Genomic DNA, 18,459 nt, shown 5'->3' with positions numbered 1-18,459 from the left:
TTATTCCTGAAGTCCGCATATTTATTTTCTCGTGGTTTTTTTTCTATTTGTTGAATTATTAGATAAAAGATAAATGTTTTAACTGAAGTTTCATCCACAACGACATCATCAGACATATATCGTTATCTTTGGGGGGGGGGGGGTGGTCTGGGCGGGTTTTTTTTTGGGGGGGGGGGCGTTATAAATTTTGTATAGTTTGCTAAAAATAAACTAAAAAATAGCTAAAACCAAGATTAACATGGTTTTTGAATACACTTTTTACTCAAGAATGTGCTATATAAAAGTGTTGTTCATAGAACACAACGCAATTGAGATTAAATAGTCAAATTGAATATGAAATTTGTTGCTCGATTTCTTCATAGTGATTAAAACCCGTAAGCCATTATGAATACTTTAAGTAATCGAATTTTCCTTTTCTCATTTGGTGCATCTTTAATAAAGGGGAAGTGTTTGCCATCTACGGTTAGCTCCCCAGTATAATAAGGCAATCAAAATGTATGTAATACATAAAATATGTCAGTTTAGATCGCGCCTGGTTAAAGACTCTGTGGCATCGGATAAAAAGAGGTCCGCGTGTGTCACCAACTAATTACAGCCCTATTCCAATTCTCTTATTTCTCAAATCTCATGAATACACATTTTGCTTATTTATGATTCAACTTGACGCTAGTGATTTGTCCGAGAAAACCGGTATACGGGCAGCGACGGCAACAGCGAAGCTTTGCCACAAATGGTCCAGTTACGACAGGCAGCAAAAATGTTCCAACGCGAACATGGTTGTGTTGGCTTCCGTAAGACATTGGTTCCATCGGAAAAGTAGAAGGCATTTCAGTTTTTGCAAACGATAACAATGAAATAATTTAATCACCTTTCATCAAGGTGCGATTTTTTGGACCCTGAAAAGAGGAGTTTTTGATATTTCTTTGAAAGTATCGCCCCTCTCAGCTGAGATTTGGCCATGGCCCCCAGCGGTACTGCGCTCGTTGATGGGGTGGCTATGGTAGAGAAGACGAAGCCAGTCCAGGAGAGAGAGAGATGGGATAAGAAAATTGAATTCTTGCTGGCTGTAGTCGGTTTCGCCGTCGATTTGGGGAATGTGTGGAGGTTTCCTTATGTTTGTTTTAACAATGGTGGTGGTAAGTATAAACAACTACAAGTAATGCAATTTCTAAAACCTTCCGAAAGGTTGGTGCGTGCTGCTTTTTAAGTATGTTATTTTTTATTCTTTTAGGAACTTATAGTTATTCATGTAATTAAATGTGCATGAAAACGGCACAGTTTAAGGTTTAAAACTGATTCAATGAGAAATGTTAATAATTACAAAAGTTGCAATGTTTAGTGAATCGAAGTAAATGTATGTTGTTATCTATTGTCGCTCTTTTGCGCATAGAAAAAAGCAAGATCGCACAGTAACATGATTAAAATTCAAATCATGCATTCGGCCTAACTTATGACAGTGCATATTGAATTTTAAAGTATACTTGTAAACCAGTAACTGTAGATGTATCAAACTTTGCATTCAATTTTAAAACTTGGCAGAAATTGAACATTCATTCTAAGAATTATTTCGTTCTAAATCAAACATTAATTATTTTGTTTAAACGTGTATATAAAATCATATTTTTGTAATGTTTGCAAAATTTCGTGATACGTCGGATTATTTTTATGGATTGATAACAAGCAACAATCAAGATGAAAAGACAGTACCCTTTGTTTCTTTGAAATTTATTTAGATTTAAATTTATTTCTTTTGAATTTGATAACAAAAAACCCAATTCTCTTTGCTGAAATGTAATGTAATGTACATGAAGGTTATAAATTGACTGTTATGAATTGTAACACCATTAAATTGAATGTCTTTTACAGGTGCCTTTCTGCTTCCGTATCTGGTAATGTTGATATTTTGTGGATTACCTCTGTTTTACATGGAGTTGGCACTCGGCCAATTCCAAAGATGCGGATGTCTGACAGTGTGGAATAGAATATGCCCCGCATTCAAAGGTAGTTTTCTAATATCAGTTATTAATTGTTCCCGTATATATTTTGGGAAACAATATACGACCGGTATAGATACATGTATGTTTCCAGTGACAAGTCATTTTGCTTATTCACTGATGTTGACACTAGTTGAGATCTAAAAGATCTGCATGTAATGTAGTCCGGGATACTTTTGAATTTTATAGTTACGAATTTTGTAGTTCATAGGTAGATAACTCTTAACCAATGTCTTTCTTACGGAAGCTCTACAAAAGTCGGGTCAGAAAAATTGAAATAAAAAATTGGTTGGATAACAAGATATGAGAATCTATTTTATCTGACGCATGGACACTAAATATATTCGTAACAAAGTAGTGCGGAGGTGGCTGGGGTGTCTTCATATCAAGGTCATTTGGTTAGATACTTTACATATATATTGATTATCAATATTCATAACTGGCTTAGTAGTTTGGCAGGATAAGCTAGTTGCAAAACGTACCCGCTCTTTAATGTTAAAATCGTTTAGGTCAGTTGGACTTTGAAAGAATTTGCATCCCAATTGGTTTTTGATTTAGTTTCTTATTTCTCTGTCAAAAAAAGGACAGTGAACATGATCTGAATTCATTAACATTCTTTCCCTTTAAAAATATGCAAGCACATTTGATTTTCCATTTTGCATATGTTATTCATCCTATCTCCCAGGAATTGGTTTCGCCATCATTGTCATCGCCACCTACATTTCTTGGTACTACAACACGATCATCGCCTGGTGTGTGTACTACTTTTTCTCTTCCATGAGGGCGGACGTTCCGTGGAAGACATGTAATAACGAGTGGAACCTAGAGAAGCAGTGCATGAGATATCCGACGGACGAGCGCTACAATGACTCCACAAAGCTCTTCTGTTTCGACGGAGAAAACAGCACGTCCTGTATCTTCAAAAACCAAACCCAAACGCCCACCGAACAATATTTTGAGTACGAATATCTTTTAATCCATACATGTTTTGTCATATTTTCTGTTTTAAAAGCAAGAAAACAAAAATAAAGGGTTTTCCCAAACACCCCATTGTTTTTTAGTTTTAAACGCAAGAGAACAAATAATAAAAAAAACTTTCCCTCCAATATCCTACTAACAATTGCTTGCATTATCCCACAATTAAAAAAAATTCTAGTCTATGTACAAAAGTAATATTACTCCATAGGAGAGAAGTGTTGGGACTTCAGTATGCGGACGGGATCAATCGAGTGGGCGGGGTCAACTGGATAATCGCTCTGTGCCTACTCGGGGTCTTCGTCCTTGTATACTTCGCCATGTGGAAGGGAATCAAAAGTTCTGGAAAGGTAAAACCATTCACATTCTGAAAATTGAGACAAAAAGCCTAGAGACACTAGCCAAAATTAGTAAACACAATACTGAAGTAAACTAAATTAAATAAACTAATATTTTGCAATAAGCCTTCAGATATATATAAAATTCTGTACAAATGTTTTGACTATGACAGTTTGTGTGGGTGACCGCCACGATGCCGTACGTTGTTCTGCTCATTCTGCTGATCCGCGGCTGTATGTTGGAGGGCTCCCTGAAAGGAATCATCTACTACGTGACTCCGGTCTGGAGTGAAATTGCTAAAAAGGAAGTAAGCGAATTTATGTTAACATCATCTTCAATTTAGCTTTAAAAATCTTCGTGTATCCGTTTTTCTGCTGTTTAGCTAGTTCTTTTTACCACTGTAGGTTTGGATCGCCGCCACGGCTCAGATTTTCTTCTCCCTGGGTCCTGGGTTCGGGGTTTTGTTGGCGCTATCAAGCTACAACAAGCTGAACAACAACTGTTACAAGTAAAAGCGTTTCCTGACAGATCTCTCCATGTCATTTGTATATTTATCAAGTATTTCGTTTATTATGGACATCTCAGTTTAGTTCATGCAAGTGTTTACAACATATAAGGTTTTGATGACGTTATTTTTAATACATGTATGTAGCATGTTACCACAGATACGTTATAGAGGAAAGATTGTCGAAAGAGTTTAAAAGAAAGTGCAAAATTACTTTTCTCGTATCTTTCATTCGGTGAAACTTACGCTTTATTTTTAATTGTTTATTCATTTAGTCGATCATTTATTTATTTGTATTTCAGAGATGCTTTGATTACAAGTTCCATTAACTGCTTCACCAGTTTCTTCGCTGGCTTTGCTGTGTTTGCCGTATTAGGTCACATGGCGACAATTCAGGGTAAAGAAGTCAGAGATGTGGCAAGAAGCGGTAAGTCTATCCAGGGTCGTTGTAAGATCACAATCGGTGTGGTGGGAATGAAACTGTTCCAAAATACGTTCTCTCGTGTTGTAATTTTTGAAGACATTTTGTCTCGTTATAGATTTAGTAATTACCGCCAAATTCAAAATTTACAATATGACAGCTCTTTGATATTAAATGACTGCTTATTATGTAGCAATAAGATATTACTGTTGTTTTTAACTTCATAAAACAGAATTATGCTTTCTGTAATACCGCGGTATTACTAAAAATAAAAGATAAAAATGAAGCAGCATTATCTCAATCCAACACTGTCTCCTTTTTAATTCCTTTTTTTTCCAAATTATCCTGTCATTTAACATTATATTGTTAACGAAGAAACTACTAATGTAATGACAAAAATTAACTAATTTCTGAGGTGGTGGTTTTTAACCCCTTCTTTGCAAAATTATTGTCATTTATTCAATGTCAATGATTTTTATTATTTACTCTATTGTTTTCATTTTAAAACAATGTTGTTCATTGCCTTTAATGCAATAATTTGTTCAATTTTCTTTGCGAATAAACTTGGACTCATTGGATTATGATCCTGTACAAGTTTTTTTGTGTATTGTGGAATTTTTTTTTAACTGGAAAAATCTGGTTGAAAAAAAATTAACTTTACGTCAAAACATTATCCTACCCATATTTTCTATGACCTCCAGACGTGGGACTTATCTTCATCGTGTACCCCGAGGCTATATCAACGCTACAGGTCTCCCCAGTATGGGCAATGTTGTTCTTCCTAATGTTCATCACACTTGGCCTTGATACAACAGTGAGTCGATTCAAATTTCATTTTATTTTCTTTACTTTGAATAGAAATGAAGAATTTCTGAATGAATTCTTATACTAATATTGGAAATCTCAGGGGTTTTTTCCCAAACGTCTTGCTTTATGGAAAAAAAAACAATGTAACTTGTTGTAAAAGTCAAAGATTAAAAGTACCCGTTTTCGTTTTGGAATTAAATTGCATATTTATCTATGACCTAGTTCGGTGGACTAGAAGCAATATGTACGGGAATTTTGGACGAGTGGCCCATACTACGGAAACACAGAAAGCTGTTCGTGCTCTTCCTGATGATGTACTGCTTTATTGGAGCACTGGCCACTACTACTTACGTATGGTTTACCTCAAATAACTGTATCTTTGTATCTGTACTGAAATCTTAAGGCTTTATCAATAAAACACAGACTGAATGGGAAACAAAAAAAACAACAACAAATTGACAAGAGCGTCAGAAAACGACCGCAAACCATTTGTTTCTTTTGAACAAAATAATGTCTAAAAAATGCATATCTTTATTTATCGATTAACTGCATGTATTAGGAAAAAAAATATGAATAGGTGGTAAACATAAACCGGATGTGTTATAGACATCCTTTGCTTTAGATGATGCAAAATGCTAAAAATATTAATAGCGATAGGTGTTTTGTTACACCAATTTCAGGGGATCCATGTAATTTAGATAAGTTACCTAGCTTATATATGATTCGAATAGATTCTCAAATATTTTAGAAGTTAGCAAAACTGTAAAATGGGACAAAACACTTTCCGGACTACTTCTACACCAACCCATCTTACGTAACGAAAATGTACATGTACCTGGCGGTCGGTAAAGAAAGATATGTTGTTCCCTCAGAACATACTAACTTTGTGGCTGTGACAATATGTGTTAGTAAGATTCTCTCCTGTAGGGCGGAATCCATGTGGTTCAGTCTGTGACAATATGTGTTAGTAAGATTCTCTCCTGTAGGGCGGAATCCATGTGGTTCAGTCTGTGACAATATGTGTTAGTAAGATTCTCTCCTGTAGGGCGGAATCCATGTGGTTCAGTTGCTGGACTCCTATGTCGCTCCCATTGCCCTCATCTTTGTGGTGTTCCTGGAAGCTGTCTCTGTATCCTGGCTATACGGTAATGTCTATACTTACTTAATTGATATTACATGATGTATTATAAATCAGTATCTTTAGGGTTTTTTGTATATCAAATGAAAACAAGGGCTTAGAATTAGTGCAGAATATTTTTTTGAATTTTTTTTTGTAGGAGTAGAAAGATTTAGTGATGATATTAAGTCGATGCTGGGTTTCAGGCCCGGCATTTTCTGGAGAATTTGCTGGAAGTTCCTCAGTCCTGCTATACTGCTTGTATGTAAACTTCTGAGATGACATCATTGCTTAATCGCTTGAATTTAATTATTGTGAAAATATTTTGATGTTTTCCGTATTTTTATGCATTCTTTGTTTTTCTTTACTTTAGTTCCTTTTCGTCATGTCGCTGATTGATCATCAGCCGATGCCGTATGCGGATTATGCATACCCCCAATGGGCGATTGCCGTTGGATGGTTGATTGTAATGTCATCTTTAAGTTTCATCCCGGGATATTTTATCTATATACTTATCATAACACCTGGTACCTTTCTGGAAGTAAGATGTTTTTTTTTTTATTTTATACTATTTACAGTAAATCACCTTAATTTAGAAATAAAAAACATGTGATTAATTAAAGGGTCTCCACAGCTTGTGACTTAGAATATATCTGGATTTTTGAGTGTCACAAAATTTTCTTAAATAGTGTAAAATTGTAAACCTTTTCATTGGAGCCGTTCATTTTTTGCAATTCTAATAGAAAAACAATACAGTGCATAATTTCTGCGTAATATTTTTTGCGATGTGAATGTGGTACAATATAGCAATAAAGTGAAAACTGGATCATCGCGAAAAAAAACCGGATATATGGTATACCTTTAAATCGAATATCACATAGGTGTGGAGGACTCTGAAACGAGTAAACAGCAAGTTTCCATCTCAAACTTCTGAAAATACTTACATACAACTGTCTTTTGTTTTCATATTTCTGCTATTGATATTGTATTGACTTCACTTAGTACTTAACATGGGAGTGTTAATTATGATTTAATAGTTTTACCAAGAAGATCTGTGACTTTTTTTTAGCGAATTTACTCATGGAAAGTGGCTAGTATGTTTCTGTGCAGCATTTGGCATGACAAGCGCAAAACTTTCAGTTTTAAATATATTTTTTACAAAGAAAGCTATCGATCCCCGTTGATCTTTGGGGTCAACTGTAAGTAATCCGACTATAATATTTCAAAGAATAAAGGTAAATCCCAGGTAGTACTTTAATGAACGTCTTCCTATAGAGCGAGTTTTCTTCACTTTACGCCTTCCATTATTGATTATTTGTGTTAATCTTGTTAAAACTGTGGTTCAAATAAACTTATTAAACAATTTAATTATTGAAAGGCATTATTTAACAAAGGTTTAAACAGAATGACACGTGCATAAAAACGTTCAATCCAGGTATGGTTGAGGCTTTTCTTCATGCATCACTGCGCAATGTTCCACATTACCCACAATGCAGTAGTAATGACGCTTGCGTGTTGTTATGCAAAACATGTCCCTGTTTTACAGTGTTTTGCATTAAGCGCAGTACAAACAGTAAGAAATCCACATGAATCGCATATCATACCACATACAATTGCAGCTTCTGATTCACATTATTACACAACAAAAACATCAACCGAATTCACCTATAAAATGTTTTCCCGCGGTCTTTGTCTCTCAAACTGTCTAGTTTCACTTGCGTCATGGGAGACCCAGGCGCCTGTCGGGTGACCGACATCCGGCGGGAGGGCATCCGTGACCCATACAGTTGTTGAAGTAACATAGGATCAGGGCGTAAAGGAATGGGGGTCTGGTTTTCCCAAAACATACAGCGGTCTTTCAAATAATCAAGTCCTTTCTTTGATTTTTCGAAAATGTCCTTTCCCAAACCAGAATTTTCCGAAGAATCTAAAAAGAAAGTCTCAAGTTAGCATAAGCTAAATAGATTTCGAAAATTATTTGTACATGACTGTATAGATAATCAAAAAATGAAGCAATAAAAATACTGTCGTTATTATTTCAAGACAGAGCATGAAGCTACCATAAATATTAATTATTAGTTGGTTTACTTACTGACTATATACTCCAAATACTGTTTGTCTGTGTAAAGCTCTCCGAGCAGTTTTTTGGTCTTTTTCTCGGTGAGCCTTTTAGTGAAGTCTTTTTCATTATCATCCAGTATTGAACGCTGATAACTAGTTATAGTTTTATTGCTGTGCCAGCTTTGGCGCGAGCGAGGCAGACGAGACTTTACGAAGGTTGGTTGTCGCGTCAGCAATTTGCTGGGCGACACTTTCCTTTGGGAATCTATTTCGGGAAGTGAGAGGAACTCCCGGCCAGGAAGGGAAACGCTGTCCCTATCCTTGGCCCCCCGGACACGGAAGTCTTGCACGATGTCGAACAGTCTGTCTTGTTTTCTGCGGAAATGGGGTGACTTTAGGGTAATGTCCAAATGTCCATATATGGTAGGGAGGGTAAGGGGCTTTTTAGAATCCGATTTGTCGTTAGACATTTCCTAACGATGGAAGGTTAGAAATTTCTCCATTTCTAGACGTCTTCTTTCCTGGACCCTTTTCACATGTTGGCATTGTTGAAATCTAGTCAATCTGTAAGGTTGAAAGTAAGGTTAGCTGGATTTTTCCAGATTATCAAACTCGAAGGATAAAAAACTATAGCCGTGAAGCGCTGGGTTTCTAATATCCCTAATGATGTTGAGTTTGAAGCATATAGCTGCTAATTGGTACTGGCGTCAACGAGTTATGAAGAACCAAGAGTTAGATCAACGACCGAAGATTATAGAGAAGTTGAAAGAAAAAGTTGGCAATTTGTTAAAAACATAAATATCCAATACGACTTACCATTGCATGTTATTTAATTACATCCATCCTATTGATTTCGATGTTTTCACCTTTGGCATGCAAAGCAACGCAAAACATGAACAGATTGAGTTCGCACTGGCTACCTTTTTACCATTATTTGGGGTTTAAAAAGGGATTTTGTTTTAAATAGCATGAGTCGGGGACTTATACTTTGCTGATTTCCCTTCCGAAAGCCTTTAACCGACGTCATATGAAAAGCACATAAGCGGGATTATCTGGTATCGAAGATTAATCCTTAAACACTTATAATCTGACGGGAACTTTTAATTAAGATACAAGAAAGTTTACCATAAGAAATAGCCAGGAAGAAATATATCTTAAAAACGTTAAGATTATGTGTATTGTGCATTTGTACGTTGGGATTGGTATAGTTTCACATGCATTCCGCTTAGCAATAGAGTTCTGCTGAAAAGGGGAAGTTTTTGAAATCTAAGTAGTTAATGAATAAATGTGATGCATTGTTAGAATAAACAGTGTATTTAATTGGGGTGGTAAATATTCTTTTATTTATAATTTATCGTTTGGTCTCCCTAAAGGTTTATTTTCAAACTTTTGTTTCCTTACAACGATATTACAGTAGCATTTTACATGAAGTAGACGGTCGTCTGCTGCTTATTGGTGTATAAACCTTACAAATCAAATACATGTGTAGTTCACAAAAGACTAATTATTATGCAGAGCCTATATTATTCTTGAATCTTTTGTAGAATTTAACACTTGTTTTGATTTTAAAACAAAAAGTACCATTAAATAACTTATTTTATGATTACAATCGAAATCTTGAATGCTGAACAAATGTTATTTTTGTTACAGAGGCTACGTTCGGTGTTTATCCCAGTGGAAGTTCCGGACCACGGCTATGCAGAGCCAGTTCCGGTCTAAACAACTCAACTCTCTGGACCAAAAGCTAGAATAATTAGTATTATCTGTAATATGAACCTGTAATAAGCACATCATGGATGGAAAATTAAAATAGTAATGTGAAAACAATGACATTGATCTAAGTTCACGATTTTCGAAATATTGTTCGACACTGGATCCAAAAAAGGACTCTTTTCTTTAAATGCATTTCAAAGCTCTTTATAGTTTTATAGCTTTTTCAATACATGTACACCGATTTCTTCTGAAAGTAGAAATATTAATGAAGCGTACCAGTATTAATTGTTTCATCGCTATAAAATAAAAACTTAATTGATATCAGATTGTGTTTGTGCACCTCAGAACTTTTTTATGAATTACCCTGACAGACAATGCATGGCCCATCTCATGTTTTGCATTGAATACTCCAATACAAACAGAGCACGTAAACAAACATATATCCCAATGTTGAATTCGACCAATTCTGAATATTGTAAAACTTGTATTTGTGTAAACAGTGCTTTATATGTTTTGAACGATCTGTAATTTTTTTTCTGTGATGAAAGTAGTTAAAAATTAAAAAAAAACAACACCATTTTGAAGATCGTTATGCGATATTGTAAAGTGTGTAAACTGTTTTGTAATGTGTCAGGTTTACTTATCCGGTATAGATGTTACCGCCTGTTACATAACAGGTCCTATGCATGCAATTTTTATAATGTTTTTTATTCCAAGTGCTCATCGTCAAAACTTGAAGTGTCACTTTTGTCTGCATGTCTTTGTCGAGCTTATAAAAGTCAGTGGGTATTTACAAAACTAGAGCTCACAACCCAATTTCTGCAACTAGGCAGCCATCTGCACCAGGATACTTGCTTGAATAGAACTTAATTAAAGACCGAATTCTACCCAAATCTCAGAATGTTTAAACCTTGCGTTGAAATGTTGTGTGAAATGTTTTTACATGGCTTAATGTAATCTGTTGTTGATGCTAGCAAAGGGCACTACTTTTGTAGTGCCATTTTATTGCGGAACAATGAGATTGTGACTGCATTGTAAGCTTTTAGAGTATATCATAGAAAAATCCAGATATATACAATAAGACTGAGAAAACATGTATAGTGATATCATATTTATGATTATAACACGTTTTGTTATGTAATGTACTGTTATATTTGTTATTTATATAGTATATGTTGTTAAAGTCGTTATACTTCAAGTATTGAAGTATGTGTACTCATAGTCGAAGGAAATAAAATTTTACAAATACTGGTAACCAGTACTGTTTATTGTAAATAAATCATTCATAGCAATGAGAAACATTCTCCTGAATGGCCTTTTAATTAAACTGTAGATGTTTTCAAACAAGGATTGAATGCGGATGGGGTTTTTTTTTCGTGGGAAAATAGTGTCAAATTAGACAGTATTATAGTACTCGGGATTTTGATACATGTACATTTCCCAATAATATACCCTCCTTCAGTTTTTTAGTAAGAGAGAGGTGCGGAAACGATTTTTTTTTACGCACATGTAGTAGTGCGGTCTGATGCCGCTTCTGTGAGTACAATGGACAAACAATTGCATGGTTCAGCATCAACTGGTCACATTTCGTAGTGCAACAAATATTAATAAAATACTTTCGTTTAAGTCATCCTTAACCTAGTGAAGTCCATGTCTTCCTGTAATCATATAAAGGAGAATCGGAAACTATTTACTTTATTTGAGGATTGGTTGAGATAACATCCAATTTTTCAAGTTTAAATAATGAAAACCTTGTTTGAATTCTGAAAACTATGAATATTTGTTTATTAATTAAAAATACATCGTCATTTAATAACATTTTGTTCTAATCAATCAATAGTTTAACTACAATCCAAATACATACTTACATTTATAACCACGACTCTTGGCTAGTACGGTTAAAAAACCCCAGGAAACCAGTAACTTTGACAAACATAAATTGCTGGTCGAAGGGGGCGGGCTTTCTATCATACAATATTAATTTTTAATGTCATTATTATACAAATTTAGGGAAGAAGGGGTTAAAAGAAATGTACATTTTGGAAAATTAGTATGTATACAGAGGTATCAGTTCTACTTCTACCCCCAGGCCGCTACTAAAAGTTGGTTCCAAATCGAAGGAAAAAAATGCTCTGTTAGTCATGTTGTCATTTTTGAATTTACTGGGTGACATTTAATACAAAATTCACGTGTTGTCAGTTTTCATGTTGTAAATTTTGCATTTACTGTCACCCGGTAAATTCGAAATTTACAACAGGACACGTAGGTCAAGTACATGTATATAAGCGAACAATCGACTGGCCATCTGGCTTGGTCGCGAAAGAAGTCTATTAAGCTCATGTACATAATTGAAAAAATATTTTGTCTATTTTAGCAAATATACGAAAACTGTTATCGATAACAGGATTAATCGGTGCATATCAGTCAACTATTATGTACCTAAGAGGTCACAAAAAGGTGTCTGAAAGGTAACTAACAAGTGATTGAAAGGTAACTAAAGGATGACTGAAAGGTAACTAATAGGTGATTGAAGGAAACTAAAGGGGGACTAAATGCAAACAAAAGGATGATTGAGATGTATCTAAAGGGTGACTGAATGGAAACTTGAGGGTGACTGAAATGTAACTAAAGGGTGACTGAATGGAAACTTAGGGGTGACTGAAATGTAACTAAAGGGTGACTGAAATGAAAATAAAGGGTAACTAAATGTAGCTAGAGGGTGACAGACAGGCATCTTAAGGGTCACTATGTAACTAAAAGGAGACTGAGACGTAACTACAAGGTGACCGAAAGGTAACTAAAGGCTGACTAAACGGTAACTAGAGGTTGACTGAAATGTAATTAAAGGGTGACTGAAATGTAACTACATTTGTAAATGGTGACTGAAAGGAAACTAAAGGTTGACTGAAATGTAACAGCAAGGTGACTAAAAGATGACTGAACGATGACTGAAAAACATCTAAAAGGTGATTAAACGGTGAATGGAAGACTTACCAACTGTTAAATAATCACCTTTCCAGACATTTTAGTTTACATTCACTTGACTGAATGGCAATTAAAGGTTCATCCTGTGGATCCCAAAAAGAAGATGGGTGAATAAAGGCGTGTAAACTGCCTATATGAGGATAGATAAGATACTATAAAATGAAGATATCAACAAATCTCATAATTTCTTTCTAAATTATTGAAAACAATATATATTTACCATAACATCGATTTATAACCTTTAAATATGTTAAATATTTGGAACAGGTTGATTTAAACTGGCGTATGCGTTTCAAAACCTCCAAATAGTGTCATTTTTAGAACTTCAATGCCTTTTCTTTTATAGAGTGGGTCTATGCTCCATATTTTTTTCATAGTCTATATAAGGTTTAAAGGAAATCAAACAGATTTCAATCAACAAAAACGTGGAGAGATGACCCACTATACTTTAAAAATGTCATTTTGTATCCAAACAATTGAACGTTTTAGAGAAATACTACAAGTCCGTAAATTCGTGGTTGAAGTTGCATTTAGCATTTAACAATGAAGTTTGTTGTGACTGAAATTGCCCAGTGGATAGAGCACCAGACATTTGGTGACATTATAGAGCTAGGGTTTTTAGGTTGTGGGTTCGATACTACCAAAACTTTAGAATATATTTTCTTTCTTATCTTTTGTTAAAATATTTAAAACTGAATATTGTTAGAAATTGTGCTTTTGTAAACTTGTGATATAACATCATCTAGTATATTTAGTTGGAAAAAAATAAACTTGAAATTAACCAAATGGGCATTTGGGCTATCTTGTTCCCCCATCTGCTTTATAAAATTGGGTCGAGTTCATTCAATACGTGCAGTTTCATTGCAATTAATAGATTCATTACTGTAATTCACATTCATTTTAATAAACTCTAAACTGTAAATAAACTAATGCTAAGTAGCTCCAATTGAAATCTTTGAAATTAGTGAAGGCAATTGTCAGGTTTATTTTTACAGTTGCTCAATATTATGATTTAAAAAAAATGATTTATTGCATGCTCTAATTATATATACATGTATATTACATACGAAAGGTTAGATAAAAAGTTCTTGCAATGAACAAGGTTCTCACATTAACAAATATATACTTGATAACTGGGAATTCAAATACTATGCAAAAAATACAAAAAATATATAGAATTGGCTTATATATACTTCATGTAAGAGGAAATAAGTTAAGTAATATTACTTATTTTACAGTAGACTCAAGATTGAACTGCAGCAAAAATCAGTTTTGCCATCGTACAGTCATGTATGTTAGATTTTTTCGGATCTAACCTTTTGTACTAAAATATGTGCATATATAGATGAATAATCAAAGCGGAACAACGATTACATTTCAAATAAATTAGAAATATAGGCATATAGGCCTACTACAGTTATAGAGTATAGGTAAATGTACAATTTTGCAACACTTAAAAAAAATGTATACGTACATGTTTGATATAATTTCAATAAAAAACAATTCTCGTCGCACTGATTTGAACTGTACTTTTTCTAACTTTTTGCCACCCCTACAACAAAATTATTAGTCTTTTAACCTATAAGATGACTACAATTTTCTGATAATTATATGCTAAATAGTATATATCTCGCATAGCCCCCTAACTCCGTCACTACCCTAACTCCGTCACTTTCGGGAAACTCCTCGCCGTTTGAAATCAAGTACGATTATGACGTCATTTTTTACATGTCAAAAATCTTTAATCAAATATCAACAATCTGCAACGGTTAAATTTGAGCATATGTCAAAAAAATAACAGAATTAAACCTTGTTCATTTTATGCACCATTAATTGTGTGAAATCAGCTAAAACTTTTTCACGGGTGCACTAAAATATCGATATATCTGACATGCGGGCCCATTCGATCATTTACGGTGGTCAGCCATTTTTAGAGAGGTCAAGATGAAACATTTCACATGTAATACATTTTTGATTAAGGTAATTAATACATTTTTTTCAGACCGCAATAGCCTTTATGCACTACTCTTGATGATTACGTCAAATCGCTCATGCCGATACTTTTGCCTTATACAGGGTATAGAAATATCCGGTATATCGCTATTTAAAATATGCTACATTTCTAAAAATGTAATAAATAAATAATTTAATAAGTAATATATTAATAAATGATACAAAATATTTGAAATATATAAGGACATAAATCAAACGGCATCCATAAATTCTGAAAAGGCCATTGTGATTGTTGTTTCATGGACCCATTTTTTATTCTGGCGATCATTTCATTTCGATGAAATTAAATACAATTTAAATTGTATGCACCATTTTTACTTATTATAACATGACCTAGATACAAATTGAGTTTTAACTAAATCGTTAATGTTTCTTTATTCCCTGCCATATCATAGAGCATGTGGGTGACGGAGTTAGGTTCATAAGTTATGATAGCACGTGTGATAAACGTCGTATTCAGAGGGCTTATTTGAATAAAAATAAAAATATTTTTGTTAATAATTTTATAAATTATATTGTTTCAGATTATATTTAGTGATTGCAAATGATAAAAACCACAAAAAATAATTTACAGAGAAACGCGGGAGGTTTTCTGCTTATGGTGACGGAGTTTGGGTACTCGGGGATATATCTTTCATTAACATATAACTATAAGACTATAGGTCTATATAATCGACTTTTTTTTCTCGGTAATGTATTTTAAGCGAATCATAATTCAGACCACCTTTCTCTATATGAGAGAGAGAGAGAGAGAGAGAGAGAGAGAGAGAGAGAGAGAGAGAGAGAGAGAGAGAGAGAGAGAAGTGTTTAGGTAAGTGCGATAACTCCAGCTCTTCAGTAGTTGGAGGTAAATTGAGTTTTCAGTATGGAGGCACAAAGATGACAGACGATAGTAAACTTGAAGGTAAAATTTATTTTTCGTAAACAGAAAAACTCACAAGTTCCGTGATTTTATCTGTTTCAAATTATATATTGTAGAAAACATCGGTCTGTGTCCGAAGTGCGGGAACCCCGTTGAGGACGACTCCTTCGTTCGGGCTCCGGAAGGCGATTGGCATTCGGATTGTTTTCGGTACGAGAAACTCATAGTAATCCATCTTCATTAATTGTTTAACTACGTCTGTTTTGTTTGTCTACTAGGATGAATGCATAGTTGAATACGATATGTTAAAGCTGAGGTGGGGTCGGGGTACAACGCAGAATAAGAGAGATGAAGTTGAGTTACTTCATAAATTAGATTCTCATTCTTCAGCTCTTATCAGCAGCTGATCAGGTCTACAACCATTCTCTTTTGAGTCAAGTGGATGTAGGCTATGCCTGTCCACTTTTCAAAGGAATATAGTCTATAACACATCAGCCATAGTAATAACAGGTCAACACTTAAAACTCAGAACCCATTTTTCATCCACCAGTTCACATTTTGTATTAAAGGATTCAGATTGTTATGATTTCTGGTATTGTATCTTTGATGCTCATACAGTAAGATAAGATGATGATGCTACAAAACTTATGGAGTCAAACTTAGTGTTCATGAATGTAATAAAATTTAGTTTTACAAATTGCTGTGGAGAATATAGCCCACTTATTAAGGTAACACTTATATTCTCAGTTTCAATGCCATGGGACCTTAATCTAAGCAAGATTTGTTGGGAATTAAAAATTTTGTACTGAAATCACTTTCAGTAAAGTGAAGTTTCTTTCAGACATCAGTACAAAACGATTAGTCTTACAATTTCATTGAGGTTTGACAGTACATTACTTTAGTATAGCAATGCAAAGAAGGCTCGTTATCTCAAATTACATCTTGTTCAGCAACATTTTTTATTACATTAATATAGATGCACTCATATCGGCACTAATAATATGGCAATTCCCTATGCAGATTTTTATTGTTCAATAATATCTCATTCTCTACCATCAGCTTATACATGCATATTGTCTGAGAGAGTAACGAATGGCAACTTTGCATAGGAGATTGAGCCAAATGTAGAGAATGACTCTGTGAACTACCAGTTGTTTTGAAAGTCGTCTACTGAGAAGCCTATGAACATTCAACTCTGTGTATGTTTCTCCCTGTATGTGGCAGGTCAAGTACCCGTACATGTATTGTAGTATGTGAGAGTGTCTGACATACTTTCCATCATTTCATCCTTTAGTCCATATAATCAATCACACTGCTTTAACTCAGTGCTTAGCTTGATTTCATCAAACCAAAGATATTTATTGATTATAGTTCAAAGAAGCAATTCAAGATACCTTTATTAAAATCAAATGATACATAAAGATACCTTACTCTTACTTATTTATTTATTTTTAACTAGTGTTAAGCCCATTTTCAAAGACACTGTTCTAAATATTTTTATCCAAGTTAGATGATCATGATGAAATAATACTAGTTTGCATTACATACATGTCAAATATACATGTATGTGTTTGGGTGCAGAGCAGACACAAAACTTTATCCCATTTTAGGCTTCATGATTTTGCATATACATGCATGTGCCCTAAAAATTGGTCAGTAAAAGGAGATAATTAATTTCACAGATTATACAGACCAACATATAATGTTTTGATTTATCAATGTGAATCTTTTAAGTCTGTTTTTTTATTGCTTTTTGAGGGGAATCTCAATGTCCATTGCTTTTGTTCATTCATCTATGTAAGAAGATTATTTTGGACTACTGCATTGCTTTGATGAAATTATTTAAATGATAAAATATATGGCAACTTATTGATATTTGAAATGCAGAACTATAAAAATGAAAATAAAAGTGACATATGCTTAAAGTAAAATATACATACTTGACACATTAATACATATAATGATGTTTATTATAGAAGTTTATATTTATTTACTGTATTGCGGGTTAAAATCGCGGTCGGAAAAGTTCATGATTTTTTCATTTTGCAGAAAATCGCTGTAGGTTGAATTTGTGGAAAATGAAAATTTTTAAAACATTAAATTCAAACCCGATTATGATTATCTGTACATGGTACATGCATAGTAATTCACAACGAAAAAAAAAAAAATTTTATCAGGGTTTTAAATTTCAAAAATATATTTTGTTGAAAAACAATTATAGTGGTATCTAATGAAATGCTTTTCGATAAAATCACCGGTTTGTGTAATACCCGTCCATAATTATTGTTCGGTAAATATAACAGTTTCTTTAAGTGCACCCCACTTTTATAATGGAAAGATTTCTTCTGTCAAATGATTTTCACACCTTTTCACGTGCTAGACACTCATGAGTACCTTGACGTATAAACACTCTGAGCCCCCAAATCACTATGAAATTTACTGATAGCAATGGGCAGACAGAAATAGTCATGCATTACCGCACTGGCACATGGCTTGGGTACCTGTCAAGTGTCATGTTTGATTACTGCAGTTCTTTTTTAAAGTTTATGTAATAGGAAGAATGTGCTTAATAAAGAAAGGTTTTGTATAATTCTTGTGGGTTATTTGATTATTCTATTCAAAGAAGTTATTAAAAAAACGAATTGTTCCATGTATTCCAGAACATGT

At 34.0% G+C, this 18,459-nt stretch overlaps 3 protein-coding genes across 4 annotated transcripts in view; 2 read left to right on the top strand and 1 right to left on the bottom strand.

The window, feature by feature from the left end:
* The first annotated feature begins 585 nt into the window (after positions 1–585).
* On the top strand, positions 586–11,187 carry LOC128187064 (sodium-dependent serotonin transporter-like). Its single transcript, XM_052857146.1, has 13 exons — positions 586–1,136; positions 1,867–2,001; positions 2,680–2,953; positions 3,181–3,319; positions 3,481–3,615; positions 3,713–3,816; positions 4,116–4,240; positions 4,936–5,048; positions 5,264–5,392; positions 6,087–6,186; positions 6,319–6,419; positions 6,532–6,699; positions 9,870–11,187. The coding sequence occupies exons 1-13, from the start codon at positions 959–961 to the stop codon at positions 9,936–9,938; spliced, it is 1,770 nt and encodes a 589-aa protein (XP_052713106.1). The 5' UTR covers positions 586–958; the 3' UTR covers positions 9,939–11,187.
* The window catches only part of LOC128187065 (uncharacterized), a 19,337-nt gene continuing 8,383 nt past the window's right edge, over positions 7,506–18,459 (bottom strand). Inside the window, exons 1-3 of one of the 2 annotated variants that reach the window (XM_052857147.1) lie at positions 9,036–9,173; positions 8,251–8,783; positions 7,506–8,085 (exon numbers count right to left, since the gene is read on the bottom strand). In XM_052857147.1, coding sequence (XP_052713107.1) covers positions 7,820–8,085; positions 8,251–8,689 — 705 coding nt within the window. In that variant the 5' untranslated portion in view covers positions 8,690–8,783; positions 9,036–9,173 and the 3' untranslated portion in view covers positions 7,506–7,819. Of the gene's footprint in view, positions 8,086–8,250; positions 8,784–9,035; positions 9,174–18,459 lie in introns of those variants that run through there. The other variant, XM_052857148.1, reaches the window with a different exon arrangement.
* The window catches only part of LOC128187063 (LIM domain kinase 1-like), a 22,687-nt gene continuing 20,010 nt past the window's right edge, over positions 15,783–18,459 (top strand). The window contains exons 1-2 of the mRNA XM_052857142.1: positions 15,783–15,834; positions 15,909–16,002. Of these exons, the coding sequence (XP_052713102.1) occupies positions 15,810–15,834; positions 15,909–16,002 (119 nt within the window). The 5' untranslated portion in view covers positions 15,783–15,809. The remainder of the gene's footprint in view (positions 15,835–15,908; positions 16,003–18,459) is intronic.

The sequence above is a fragment of the Crassostrea angulata genome, chromosome 6 (assembly GCF_025612915.1).
Source record: "Crassostrea angulata isolate pt1a10 chromosome 6, ASM2561291v2, whole genome shotgun sequence".
NCBI lineage: Eukaryota > Metazoa > Mollusca > Bivalvia > Ostreida > Ostreidae > Magallana > Magallana angulata.
This window is presented reverse-complemented; position numbering and strand designations above follow the sequence as displayed.